We start from the raw sequence: 15,118 nt of genomic DNA, 5'->3' as shown, positions 1-15,118 counted from the left end.
TTTTTTCCCCCTAAGGTAAGTCTCTCCGCTCCCGGGATTGGAATGACTCCTTACCCTCTCCCTTAAAACCCACATCCTTTCGTCTTTCCCCCTCCTTCCCTCTTTCCTGATGAGGCAACAGTTTGTTGCGAAAGCTTGAATTTTGTGTGTATGTTTGTGTGTCTATCGACGTGCCAGCGCTTTCGTTTGGTAAGTCACATCATCTTTGTTTTTAGATATATTTTTTCCCACGTGGAATGTTTCCTTCTATTATACTCATATCATTAATTTTAACCCAACAATTACATTTGTTATTGTCACTGTTGCATTTCGAAATCTTTTCTGTCGTCTTATTTTCCCTTTTTGTTTTTGCCAGTAGTTTCACTTTGTATTCACCTTCTCCTTTTTACCATAGTATACTATACAATTTTATCCCGCCTATATATACTCAACAATACGTCACCCACTTCCATACCACAAAAAAATTCCGCTTTCAACACTGCCGCTGCTATAAAATCCACCGTTTCTAGTCCACAAACCGTTCCTTTCACCTACTAAACAACCATTTCGTCTAGTTCTGATAACTTTCGCTTTATTTCCATTTCAGTTTTTCGCACATCACTGATAATTTTTAGCCGATACCCACGGGTTTTAACGTCATTATTTCTTCGCCAGACAATTGTTAGCCTCATTTTTATAATCTGCCACCACAAAACCACTCCTTTTAATACATTTACACGCAGTTTTTTTGAAATTTTCCCGAATTTCTCCATCCCTTAACGTGTTTTGGCGGCAACACAACCACCTAACCTTTGTGCACATCGTTGTCTACCAACCCAAGTTCACCACAGGATCAACATAGCCCAGCTTTAACCAACACTTTTTCGCCTTTTTTTCACAACAGATCTCCAGTTACTTTCTCCAGTTATAATCTCTGCCCAAATTCTCTGTCTTTTAATATGTCTGCTTGTGTCTGTATATGTGTGGATGGATATGTGTGTGTGTGCGCGCGAGTGTATACCCGTCCTTTTTTCCCCCTAAGGTAAGTCTTTCCGCTCCCAGGATTGGAATGACTCCTTACCCTCTCCCTTAAAACCCACATCCTTTCGTCTTTCCCCCCTCCTTCCCTCTTTCCTGATGAGGCAACAGTTTGTTGTGAAAGCTTGAATTTTGTGTGTACGTTCGTGTTTGTTTGTGTGTCTATCGACGTGCCAGCGCTTTCGTTTGGTAAGTCACATCATCTTTGTTTTTAGATATATTTTTTCCCACGTGGAATGTTTCCTTCTATATATATATATATATATATATATATATATATATATATATATATATATATATATAGGCTCGTTCACAACAAATGGTATATCATTTTATTCCATTATTTTGGGGTAAAAATTAATGCAAATACTTACTTCAAGGCTGTCCAAGTACGTCAAGATACTTGGATGACGCAGCGTTTTCAGTCTTTTAACAGCTGCTCTTGCAACATCAAACTGAGTTTCATTACCAGTCCGCAAATCAAAGACAAACACTGAAACATCTTCATTTGTTCCCTGTAAAGAAACCTCAGAAGAACTTATACAAAATGATTTCAAAACTAACATGCTTAAGAACATCAGAAAGTACATAAATGCTGATTTATGTGGTAACTCAATGTTAAAACAAAATTTGATCTTTTCATCTTTTTACACATTTTACATTATATGTTGAATGTCAGCTGTCAGTCTCTTTGCATAAGGCATCAATAACCTGCAATTATTCCTGAATTTTGTGACAATCTCCTAATCACGTAATCTCTTTGTGGGACAACTTCGCTACTATGCTACCTTACAGTATGTGAGATGCTACTTTTACTTGTTGACAATGCCTTGCCATTAACAATGATATACCCAGTTCTGGTTACTATGAAGCCTACAATCTGACCTCATATCTGTTCACATACTCTTTTTGAATGCTTATAAAGTGATATGTTCAGTCCTGGAAACTTGTCACTGTGTTATACGGCCCGCTTGCTGCACAGTATCCAGATAACTCCATTGAGTATACATTTTGGCAGCTCCCTGTAAGGTAAAAATGGTCTCTAAAACGGAAATAATCTTGATTCTCAATAGGCTGTGTCCACTAGGAGGCAGTAACATTTATCTGTTTCTGTACCACTGATACTTGTAGGGCTGTTGAAGGGGTGGGGCAAAGATAGAGGAAACATGGCTGAGCAGTGGAAATGATACCAAAAACAGGCTCTAAATGGACTGTAAACGGCACACATTGTTATATTCCTCTAGATACATTTTATTGTAACTGCCTGCTTATCTGTGGCGAGAAAAAATGGCGACACCCACTACTGACCACTCACTAATGCAACCATACCACATACAGCTCTCTTAACAGGAAGGAGGTTGCAGCATCTGAACACATGGGCACAAAAGGAGTTTAGAATGGATCTCTCGAATAAAAATTCATCTGTTCAGTGTTAGGAGCTTTAGCTTCTCAACATGGATTCTACACACATTACAGTTCCACTATAAACAGAAGCCATCCTATTATTCTATATCTACAGTCCTTGAGCAACATTACAATGTATGGTCAATTGGGTACAAGTTATTTCACTCTTCGATTTGTGAATGTGAGTGGGAAGAACCACTCTTGGCAAGCCTCCGTACACACTCTAATACATCTGATTGGTTGATTGGATGATTAAAGGCATGAGAACACCAGGTCATCAGTCCCTTTTTCCACAAACAGACGGGTCTACTATACTGTAGATCATAGATAGCCTAACATGTAAAACCCAGTGGAAGAAACCCCAAGGTCTACAAAACGTCAATGAAGGTGATATAAGGGACAAAAAGAATAAAAGTGAGACAGAGGTAGAAGACAGGCAAGGTGCCCCATCTAGGGAGAAGACAGAAGCTCGCGAAAGCGGAATGCAATGACAGGACACGCAATTCCCAGTCCACGCCACTTACCAGAGACACCCCACTCAGAAACTATCTAGGGAAGACTAGCAACACGAATGGGCAAGAGAAGCACAAAGAGACAAAAGACGAACAAGTCTAACAGATGATGCAAGAGGGGGAGGAAGAAGAGTACAAGAGCAGGTAGAGTGAGAACTGGGCTGGACCACCAAGCCCAGACAGCTGCAGCCTGGTCTGGGCAGAGGAGGCAACAGCGTGTTCTGTCAACCCCTCAATGGGCCGATAAGGTTAGGTTAAGTGGCCCTCCCTGAAAGAGAGTTGTAAAAGCCCCCTTCATGAATAAAATGTAAAACTAAGTCAGCCATTGAGGCAACATCTCTTAGCACCACAGGTAGCGAGTCAGGGAGATTAAGAGCCTGCTGCAGGGCGATTAGGTCTCTAAAGTCCAGCAAAGGGGAACCAGAACAAGAGTGGGGTGGGTCCTTGAGATGGAGGAGATGACCATGAGGCAGTCAAGTATGGTCAATGTGGAGCTGGCAGAAGATGGTAGAGTCCTTGGGAGAGGCCTGCATGAAGGATCTCCACAGATTCGTTGTCTCATTTATCACTTGTAGTTAGTTTTGTGAAGTAAGAGTGGGCCTTTCCACATTTCAGATTCCTTAAACTTGATGGCATAATACTGATCAGACGTCTGTTTCCGGAATGCCGACCTCAAGAGTCGGTTTATTGGTAGCCAGTTTGACCAAGCTATTAGTGAGTTCACCCTGGGATCTCAACATGTCTGGGGGTACAGACACAGGTCACGTAGCATCCGCATTGTTCAAGGGCATGACTAACGGATGGTGAGGGTAATACTGGTCGAGAGCTTGCAAACTGCCCAAGGAGTCACTGCAGATGAGAAAGGCCCCAGCAATGTAGGAACAGATATACTCAAGAGCCTCAGAAATGGCTACCAACTCTGCAGTGAAATTACTTCAGCCATCCAGCAAGGACCGCACTCAGTATGTCCTGTGTGAGAACAGGCAGAACCTACGTGACCAGCAACCATCAAGCCATCAGTATAAATCAATTATGAACAGAGGGATGCACCAAGGATGAAGAAAAATTGGTGATGGATGACTTTGGGAGAAACTGAGTCTTTTGGACCTTGTGATAGGTCAAGAGAAAGCTGTGGCCGAGAGGTACCCCACAGAGGAACTTGTGAGTGGGTCCAGAGGAGAGATGGAAGAGGAAACAACTGAAGTTCAGAGAAAAGGGATTGGATGCGGACTGGAGTCGTAACCTATGATCTGAGCTGCCATTGCGGGAGATGGATTTTCGCCTTTGGAAGGTGTAGTCAGTAGTTTGGATGCTTAGGAGAGCTGTGAATGTCATGGGTACCAAAACTGCTGTTGGCATCTCATCTGCTGCTGCGCTAGTGTAAGTCCTAGTCAAGAGAAAGGGAAATTTTATCAAAATTCTATGAAGGTGCGGTTGGATGATAAGAGTCTGGGGCTGCTGGCAGAGTGTGGTAACAGTTGACAGTCATCAGGCCACGCAATGTAAACATGGCACTCGTGGGCACGGAGCTGTGACGGCTGTACTGCACGCACAATTTGTTTTGAGTGGTGCAACAACGAGGCGGGAAACCGCAGTGTTGCTTGAAGTTATTGCAATCTACGAGATGGCGCACTAAGCCAGAGCCAGGAGTGCTATTTGTAAGTGGCTGATGTGTGGGAATATATCCCTGCCATAGTTTCTGTCTCTCTCTGACACTACGTCAGAAGCGAGGGGAAAACCAGTATAAATAGATGGGCAATTTTAGCTAGAGAGAGAGTGTGCCAGGACAATCGAGCGCCGGGACGGACCTGTGCTGGCCTATGTTTATAAGGGCCAGTCTGGCAGCAATGTTAGAAGTGTTCGGCATAAACTTGTACTTTGTTTCTATGTACTTGTCCGGGCTTTATTCTGCCCCTGTGGACACAACACTGGGACGGGATGGAACAGCAGCCTGGAACTTGGAGATCACATGGTCTGCCTGAAAGAGGACAGTGACAGTGGTCTGCAACGGATCCAGGAAGAGCTTGGTTCCACTCTTGTCTACAGGCCACATTCGCTTCCCACCTGGCGTACCGGGGTTCCGGGCTAGGTGTACGCTGTGGGAGACGCAGCAGCACTGCGGCAGCGCCAGAGACAGCGGGCGGTGTTGCCATCCGGCAAGCACCACTAGCGGCAAGTTGCCACACAGCGTTCAGGAGGGCGCGGGTTCGAGTCCGGTCCTGTCCTGTCCTGGGAGGAGCAGCGGCCCGAAGGACCAGTACATCCACCTTCGTCCCGCAGTTGGACAGAGCAGGCCAAACAGGCGGAAGGCGGCAAGGACCAGGGACGGTAGCAGTCTCTGGAATTGTGGGCAGTTACGTGGCGCAAGACGCTATGCATCGGTGGGCGGCAACCAGGCAGAACACGGCCGACTTCCAGCTGAGTGGCCTTGATGAACACAGCAGCAGCGTCGGCATACCAGGAGTTGCTGAGCCGACTGGACTTGCTGCGGGCGGCACGCTAACACTCATCGAATACTGTAAATTAGCTGAATAAAGCAATGCTACCGACTACCACTGTATCACTCTGCACTACCCCTCAATGCTCTTGAACTCGCTCGGCCTCCTGACGAAATGTGGAGCAGTGGGTTCTGGCTTCAGCTCGGCCGTCTGGAGTCCCGGGTTCGACCACTGACCCCGCAACAGTGGTGTCAGAACTGGTGCTGGTTACAATGCTGGTACCGGATTTCAACTCCCACGTCTTGTGTTGAACAAGTAACATTGAGATCTGCCTGTGTAGAGGGGTCGTTGAGGTGTTTGGTTGCATTTGTGACAGGTGACGTTTGATTTATTTTTTTGTGTCATTCTTTTGTGTTTTGAAGGGTTAAGTATGAATTAGGATGGACTTTTTAAAGGTATCTTTTGGAATGCAGGAGGAGCCTGTAGATTTATGTGGATTCAGAGGAAATGGGGGACATGATAACATAGCGTCTAAGTGATGTAATTTTTGTAGCCTGTCAGGCCATGGGCTACCATGTACAAAGTGGGTGCCAAAGAATTGTTTTATTTGTAAGAGATTTGTTCATTTGGCGAGCAATTGTTCAGAATGTAGATGGGCAATGATTTGCCACAAGAACTAAGTTAAGGAGTAGCAGAGTGAAATAAATGGCAACAGTGGAGCTATAAGCGAGAATGGCGGAAACACAGCAATCAGAGGCTGCAGCAGTGACTACAGCGGCAGTGACTACAGTGGAAGCTGTAGCCACTCTTAACAGAGCAAATTCGGGTATTGTCAGAGGCGAGGATAAGTAAAAAAGAAAAATATGAAGAATTAGCAGGGAGATTTGAAGCATTGTGAGTAGGGGAAGGGATGTTGGATGAAAGTAAATTACAGGTCATGGAGTGTCATAGACCGTTTGACCTGGCAATCACGGCATTGATTAACCCCTTTTTGGGTAAAGCAACAGAGAATGGCTGAGGCCAATGGGTGGCCGGATGTTTTAATGCTGAAAGTGGCAAAGTTGCACTTGATAGGGGATGCCAAGTTGTACATATTGTACCATGAAACGTTGAACAATGTGGGGATGTTTTCAAAGGCTGAGGCTGGGTTACGCCAGAGGTACCAAAAACAGAATAGAACCAGGTTTTTTCGTGAAAAATTAAGTGTGTTAGTCATGAGGAGAAACGAGACTGTGGAGGTTTTCTCAGACAGGATTTGAAAAGTGAATGCACAAATGTTCGAGCTTTCACAGAATGGGGAGACTAATAGAGTGCTGTTACAAGAGGCCGAGAACAGGGCGTTAGGTGTGTTTTTGCAGGGATTACCACTGGAGATGTCACGTCTAGTGAGAATGGAGAATCCCAGTGATCTTGCGGCAACTCTAAGAATTGTCACATACTTAGAGTAGGTAGATTATGCGATGAAGCAAAGGGTGGAGCACAGAGTCGTGGCAGTGGAAATTAATTGTTTCGGTTGTGGCCAGGTAGGGCACATTAGGAGGCAATGTCAGCATCAGTTGCGGTGTTACTCATGTGGGAAAATGGGTCACTGAGACGTGAACTGCAGGAGTAAAAGTGGGCGGTAGCCTCAGCGGCAGCAGGCATTAAATGAGAATGGGATTGCTTCAATCGTCGGAGAGCAGTCCCAGTGAAATTAGGTAATGTACTTGTAGGTGCACAGACGGAATGCTGCTTATTAGGCTTGGTGAACAGAAGGGAACAAAGGTTTCTGGTTGACACGGGAGCACACGTCTCATTAGTCTAGACTTGGTTAGAAGGAGAAGGCTTGAGCCACCACGTTATAGGTTACAAGGGGTGGGAGATAATAAAGTGGAGTCATTGGGTATGACGGTACTTCAATTCGTGATCCCATGAACTAAGTTTAGTGAGCAAGTAGAGGTGTTACCATTAATAGGTGAGGAGTATTCGGTGATTCTCGGACTGCACTTCCTTGACAAACATTGTGCGAAGATAGATCTCTGGCAACAAACATACCAATGGAGGATAACACACCAGTGTTTAGGAAACCATATAGGATAGCACATCATATGCAACCGCTACTAGAGGAGTTTATAGAACAACTACTATGGGATGGAATCATAGAGCATAGTGATAGTCCATATTCAAGCAATGTAGTTCTCGTACCTAAGAAGTTGGTGGATGGTACAAGGAAATATAGGTTTTGATGTGATTATAGGTTTCTGAATGCGAAAACCCTTTCAGACACATATCCGATTCCAAATATCACACACACATTGGACAATCTGGGACAATATAAGTATTTTACGATGATGGATTTACGGAGTGGATACCATCAGTTGGAAGTAGTCCCAGAGGATAGGGCAAAGACAACTTTTACCATTCCTGGGGACCACTATCAGTATATATGTATGCCGTTCGGGTTGAAGAATACACCGGCAACTTTTCAGCTATTATTAGATGGCATTTTAAGGGGATTGAAACCAAAGACATGTATGGTTTACTTAGATGACATTATAGTATTTTTGAAGGATATACCAGAACATGTATCACATTTAAGAGAAGTCTTTAGAAGATTGCGGTCAGCACGGTTAACATTAAGTTTAGAAAAATGTAATTTTGTGCAAACGCAGTTCAAATATTTAAGTCATGTAATCAGTGAACAAGGGGTTCAAACTGATCCTCGATTAACAGAAGCAGTTCAAAATTTTTCGACACCACATACAATGAAGCAATTACAATCATATATTGGGTTAAATATATCTAAAAACAAAGATGATGTGACTTACCGAACGAAAGCGCTGGCAGGTCGATAGACACACAAACAAACACAAACACACACACAAAATTCAAGCTTTCGCAACAAACTGTTGCCTCATCAGGAAAGAGGGGAAGGAGAGGGAAAGACGAAAGGATGTGGGTTTTAAGGGAGAGGGTAAGGAGTCATTCCAATCCCGGGAGCGGAAAGACTTACCTTACACTCGGGCGCGCGCGCGCGCGAGTGTATACCTGTCCTTTTTCCCCCTAAGGTAAGTCTTTCCGCTCCCGGGATTGGAATGACTCCTTACCCTCTCCCTTAAAACCCACATCCTTTCATCTTTCCCTCTCCTTCCCCTCTTTCCTGATGAGGCAACAGTTTGTTGCGAAAGCTTGAATTTTGTGTGTGTGTTTGTGTGTCTATCGACCTGCCAGCGCTTTCGTTCGGTAAGTCACATCATCTTTGTTTTTAGATATATTTTTCCCACGTGGAATGTTTCCCTCTATTATATTCATATATTGGGTTATGTTCATATTATTGTAAATTTGTAAAAGATTTTGCAAAAATAGCTGAGCCGTTAACAAAGCTTTTAAAGAAAGGGCTTAAATTTCAATATAAGGAGGATTGTCAGGAAGATTTCGATGAATTAAAGATGAGATTAGTTTCTGGTCCGGTGTTGGTGTTTGTGAATTTTGAAGAAGGCTTCATCTTAGGATGTGATGCTTCAAATGGCGCAGTAGGATGTGTTTTGGGGCAAATGGTGAAGGGACAGGAGCATCCGGAGTTAAATGGGGAAGAGTGGAATTATTCCACAACGGAAAAGGAGATGTTGGATGTAATATATGGAATAACGTATTTTCGTTGTTACCTTTATGGTAGGAAGTTTAAGGTCGTGACAGATCATGCAGCATTGAGAAGGTTACTGGGACTCAAGGATCCTTCTAGTCAATTAACACGGTGGGCTCTAAAATTAAGCGAGTTTGACATTGAAGTAATTCGTAAGCCAGGGAAGAAACATGGGAATGCAGATGCATTAAGTCGCAAATTAGACACATTAGAAGTAATGGGTAAGAGTGTCGCGGAATGGCAAAGGGCACAAGCAAAGGATGAGGAGTGCCAGAGTTTTAGGATTCAACCGCATTTCATTGTGGAGAGAAATTTGTTGTGTAGAGTTACCAGGTGCGGACCACGGGTAGTGGCACCAAAGAGTTTGAGAGAAGAAATCTTAAAGCAAGCCCATGAACATGTGCTCTCGAGGTATGTTGGTCATTGAGCAATGGGAAGACAAGTAGTAGAACGGTTTTGGTGGTGCACTTGGAGAAGGGATGTGGAACAATACGTAGCAAATTGAGTGTTGTTTGTGCAGCGAGTGGATGTGACATGCGCAAGAATTCCTTTGCAACGGTTACCAGAGGGATTCAAAACCATTCGAGTTTCTCGGGCTAGATATCTGTGGGCCATACAACAAAACACTGGCAGGGTATCATATGTTTTAATTATAATTGATCACTTTCCGCCGTTTCTAGCCATGGTCGCAATACCAGACCAACAGGCAAGTACGGTAGCACAAGCTTTAGTAAATAACTAGTTATTGAGGTTTAGGGTGACTGATAGCATAATTATGGATCAGGGAACGAACTTCATGTCCGAATTAATGTCACAGCTGTGTCGTTTATTGAGGATTAAAAAATTACGGACCAGTAAACTTCACCCGCAGGCGAATGGGGGAACGGCTGAGTACATAAGACAATTTCAAAAATGCTAAGTTATTATGTGAATGGAAACCATGATAACTGGGACATTTGTCTTCCATACGTGGTATAGAGTTATAACAGTAAAATACATTCCGGGGTCGGAATGTCACTGTTTGAGGTGGCCTATGGAAGAAAGATGCCATCACCATTTGATGTTCTATGTCTGAAATTGGGAGCTAAAGGGACACAGTGAGGGAATTTGCATGAACAATATGGGAAGTCTGGAAGAGGGTACAGAAGGCCAATACGAAAGCGTTAGAGAGGAAGAACCGAATAAGCGGTTGGGACCTTTACCACAGTACAGGGTAGGTCAATGGGTACTTATCACGAATCCATATACACATATGGGAAAGACGAAAAAATTCTTGACGAAGTACCACCACGGATCATAGCAGGTCGTGGACATGACTTTGCCTGTGAATGTTAAAAGTGCAGCTGCCAACAAAAACGTCCATTATCCATGTGAGTAGAGTAAAGCCTTATAAAGGAATGGTGGACAGATTACCTCACTTACAAGGAAGTGACCTGATTGCAGAGGCTAGGCAAAGCAAGCGGAGGAAGGAGGCGTCAGGGGAAGGGCAACAGCGGACGCATAATGTTCTGTATGCGTTACGATCACGGACAGCAGATAATTTGCGGTCTTCTTCTTTGTGTGTGTGTGTGTGTGTGTGTGTGTGTGTGTGTGTGTGTGTGTGTGTGTGTGTGTGTGTGTGTGTGCACCCGCGCGCGCGCGCTTTTTCTCTCTCTCTCTTTTTCCTGCGTTTTGGTGGATCCGATAGTAAGTTGCGTTTTCCTTGTTTGTTGTTTCAGTTTTGTCATTGTATGGGGGAGACTATTTTTGTTCAGAGAATTCGATAGGGGCAGAGTGAACTATCAATAATTTTTGAGGATGTCGTACAATGTTGTAGTAACTTGTACTGGGACGGGGTTCTAGAAATATTACCAGTGCAGAACCTGACATATTTGAACTCCATGTTAAAAACAGAGGTTTTGGAAACGTTGCATTCCTTTATTAATGCACAGGAAGGATCTATCACGGTTAATAAAGTATTGGAGCACGTTCAAATGTTACAACAGCATCGAAGCAACAGGATAATGACAGTGGGCATTTCAGCCACAGGGTGTGCCGTTTTTTCTATTTTTCTTCAGTATAGCTTTATGGAGAATGTGCAAACATGCACCAGTGGGGGAGGTGCCAACACATCAGTTGCCTACAGCAGGGGTAACCAGTGTAAACAGTGCATAGGTGTAGAGCTAATGTTTTGATGTTCCCGTTAGTTTTAGTCTGTAGACTGTAAGTTTTGTAAACAAGGTATGTTTACGCAGCCACAGGCCACATCTATTTTATCTCGAATCGAGACGAATCTTGTTGAAAAGAGGGAGGTATGCTGTGCTAGTGTCAATCTTAGTCGAGGGAAAGGGTAATTTTATCAAAATTAAATGAAGGCGCAGTTGTATGTTGGAGTCTGTGGCTGCTGGCAGTGTGTGGTCACAGTTGACAGCCATCAGGCAAGGCAATGTAAACATGGAACTCGTGGGCGTGGAGCTGAGACGGCGGTATTGCACGCACAATTTGTTTTGAGTGGTGCAACAACGAGGCAGGAAACTGCAGCGTTGCTTGAAGTTATTGCAATGTATGAGGCGGGGCACTAGGCCAGAGCCAGGAGGGCAATTTGTAAGTGGCTGATGTGTGGGAATATATCCCTGCCATAGTCTCTCTGACACTACTTCAGAAGCGAGGGGAAAACCAGTATAAATAGTTGGGCAATTTTAGCTAGAGAGAGAGTGTGACAGGACAATCAAGCGTCGGGATGGACCTGTGCTTGTCTACGCTTATAGGGGACAGTCTGGCAGCAATGTTACAAGTGTTCGGCATAAACTTGTACTTTGTTTCTACGTACTTGTTCGGGCTATATTCCGCCTCCAGGGACACAACACTGGGGCGGGACGGAACGTCAGCTTGGAACTTGGAGATCACATGGTCTGCCTGAAAGAGGGCAGTGACAGCGGTCTGCAGCGGGTCCAGGAGGGGTAGGTTCCACTATAGTCTACGAGCGACGTTCGCTTCCCACCTGACGTACCAGGGTTCCGGGCTAGGCACACACTGCGGGAGGTGCAGCAGCGCTGCGGCAGCACCAGAGACGGTGGTAGGTGTTGCCATCCGGCAAGCACCACTAGTGGCACAGCGTCCAGGAGGGTGTGGGTTCGAGTCCAGTCCTATCCTGGGAACAGCGGCGGCGGCCCGAGGGACCAGTACATCCACCTTTGTCCCATGGATGGACAGAGCACGCCAAACAGGTGGACGGCAGCGAGGACCAGGGACTGTAGCAGTCCCCCGAATCGCAGGCAGGTATGCTGCGCAAGATGCGACGCATAGGCGGGCGGCAACCGGACAGAGCGTGGCCGACATCCAGCTGAGCGGCCTCGATAACAACAGCAGCAGCGTCGGCATACCAGGAGTTGCTGAGCCGGCTGGACTCGCTAGACAATGCTGTGGGCGGTACGCCGACACTACGCTGCACCCATCAAATACTGTAAATCAGCTGAATAAAGCAATGCTGCCAAATACCACTGTATCAACCAGTACTGCCCCTCGACGCTCTTGAACTTGCTCCACCTCCGGACGAAATATGGCGCGGTAGCTCCCGGCTTCAGCTCGGCCATCTGGAGTCCCGGGTTTGATTACCGACCCTGCAGCACTGCAATTGAGGCATCCCAGCCCCCTTCATCAATCTCTTCATGGGGCTAGTTTGAAAGGCTCCTGTTGCAAGTCAAACCCTGTGGTAATTTATTGGATACAGTATCCACAATGCTGAGGCAATGCCGAACCATATGGCAGATTCCCAAAATCAAGGCGGGATTGTATCAGGACTTTGTAAAGCTGCAGAAGGAGAGTGTGATCTGCACCCCAGCACTTTCACTTTAGCTGGCAAAGGTGGGGGATCGACGTCAACTGAGAACTGAAGACCACTTCTAAAAAGCAATAAGTCTCCACCACACTGAGTAGTTGGTAGTCGGGGCCAAGTTCTGGTTATGGATGAATAGTATGTTGTTGTCGAAAGAGCAGTACCTGCGCCTGTACCTTTCGTATGGCACCTTGCACTCAACATTCAGCAACACACACACACACTAGAGGAGCAAGAGTAGAAGCAAATATCAGCATACAAGGAGGGTGATACTGAAGACCCCCACAGCTGCTGCTAGACCACTGATGGCTACTAGAAAGAAAGGGACACTCAGTACAGAGCCCTGCAGGACAACATTCTCTTGGATAAGTGGAGCACTGTGGGAAGCATCAACTCAAACCTGGAAAGTGCAGTGTGACAAGAAGTTGTGGATAAAAATCAGGAATGGACCCCACTCATGTACGATTCAAGAATGTGGTGGCTCCATGAGGTGTCATAAGTCTTTTGCAGATTAAAGAAGAGGGCTCTAATGTGTTGTTGTTGGGCAAAAACTATTCAGATGGCAGGGGACTCCAGATAAATCATATTATCAGTAGTGGATCGGTCTTGGCGAAAACCACCTTGGGACGGAACCAGAAGATCCTGAGACTCAAGGAGCCAACACAGCCGCCAGCTTACCATATGTTCACAGAACGAAACATCCAACTGCTGTACAAAAACGTGAAAGGAATGTACAAGTAGAAAACGATACATCAGAATTGTTTTGAAGAGGGGTAAACAACATTGTAGTGCACTATTTTCATCAATTTTCATTGTATTCAAGGGAGTAATTATTAAAACACTTAAAGGTGTGGAATCTGGAAATTTAAACATCTTAGTTTGCACATATGATATTGCCATTTGGGGAGAGAGACAGTAAGAGTTTTAGATGAAACTAGATTGATTTAATTTAATGAGTACGAATTAACAGAAGAAGAAAACAGGAGTCAAGAGGAATATTCAATACAATAGTCACTTTTGACAAGTGACATATTGTTAATGGCTGCAGTACTGCCACATTTTGGTGCACATAATCACAGTTTTGTTGTTAGCTGGTGAAGTTGCAAATTTGATGGCAAAAAAACCTCATTGTGGTGACTGATTGATCTATAACCTTGCTTGACGTCTAGATTAGGTTGGAAGGTGACAGTCTGGTTGTGAGATGGCCAAGCCAACAAATGTCAAATTAAAAGAAAACTTGCTGTGATAACAGACTGATTTGTAAATGCCATTATTGCTGCAACGTTATTTCCACCATTTGTCACGTTGTTCCTATGTCAATGGTTAAACCTGGTGACTCATTTCAAATGCAGGGGTACCTCTTCATCTGAAAACAGTAATAAGGAAACTGAGCAGAACACCCAGCCAATGTAACCTCAGACTTCACGGAGGAAGAACTGAATATGTAGAAAGTTTCAGTTATTTTTTATGTATCACACCAGAGGAGTGCTGAGTTAGTAGTCCAAATCAGTTTCAACAGGTACTATGTTCAATCAAGTACAAAATCTAGCCTGGGATAAAACAGTTCCCATAAAAGCTAAACAGACAACACTCAAATCATACTTTTGCCCACTAATGATATATGGCTTGGAGATCTGTGTGGTATCAAAAAGAAAGATCAGCAAACAACAAGCATGTGAAATGAAATTTTTACGATCCGCTATGACGAAGACAAGAAGGGGCTAAATTAGAAGTGCATGCATTAGGTACAGCATGTAAGCGACCTGTTCACTGGAGGAAAGATTACACATTGCACAGCTGAAATGGTTTGGGCATGTCCAAAGGATGCAAGAGACTGTAACCTCTAGGATTTACTCTGAAATAACTGTACTTGGAAGGAGTCCTCCCTTCAGAAAATAACAACATTGCTGGACATAAAAGATAAAGTTTATAATCATACAATCAGATGGAGGTATATTGTGCACTAAAGTCCTACCCAACTAACTGGAAGGGTACCCAGATGAAAATGATGACAGACGCTTTTGACACTCAGATGATCACAAGAAACCTTGCATCATTATATTTATGCACCTGCTTCTCTAGTGTCATGTGACCATGGTGCCTGCTGGTGGGAGGCCCCAGGAAAGTGCAAAATAGTGTGTGCTAGGTATAGGCTAAAATGGAGATTAGGTGCATCGGGCTCCATCCACCTGAGAAATCAGTCTGTTTAAAGTAAATTTCTCCATCAATGCAACTGCTTAATACTTTCACCTACTATCAATAAATAATCTTAATAATCACACGAATTTGAAACATCCCTGAAGTTGGTGAA

At 44.4% G+C, this 15,118-nt stretch overlaps 1 protein-coding gene across 2 annotated transcripts in view; it reads right to left on the bottom strand.

Annotated features, from left to right (window-relative positions):
- LOC126193450 (N-terminal kinase-like protein) overlaps nt 1-15,118 on the bottom strand; it is a 138,119-nt gene that overhangs the window by 122,032 nt on the left and 969 nt on the right. For both annotated transcript variants that reach the window (XM_049932688.1, XM_049932687.1), the window contains exon 2: nt 1,392-1,532. In XM_049932688.1, coding sequence (XP_049788645.1) covers nt 1,392-1,532 — 141 coding nt within the window. The remainder of the gene's footprint in view (nt 1-1,391; nt 1,533-15,118) is intronic.

The sequence above is a fragment of the Schistocerca nitens genome, chromosome 1 (assembly GCF_023898315.1).
Source record: "Schistocerca nitens isolate TAMUIC-IGC-003100 chromosome 1, iqSchNite1.1, whole genome shotgun sequence".
Lineage (NCBI taxonomy): Eukaryota > Metazoa > Arthropoda > Insecta > Orthoptera > Acrididae > Schistocerca > Schistocerca nitens.
The sequence above is the reverse complement of the archived record's forward strand: the minus strand, read 5'-3'. Positions and strand labels throughout refer to the sequence as shown.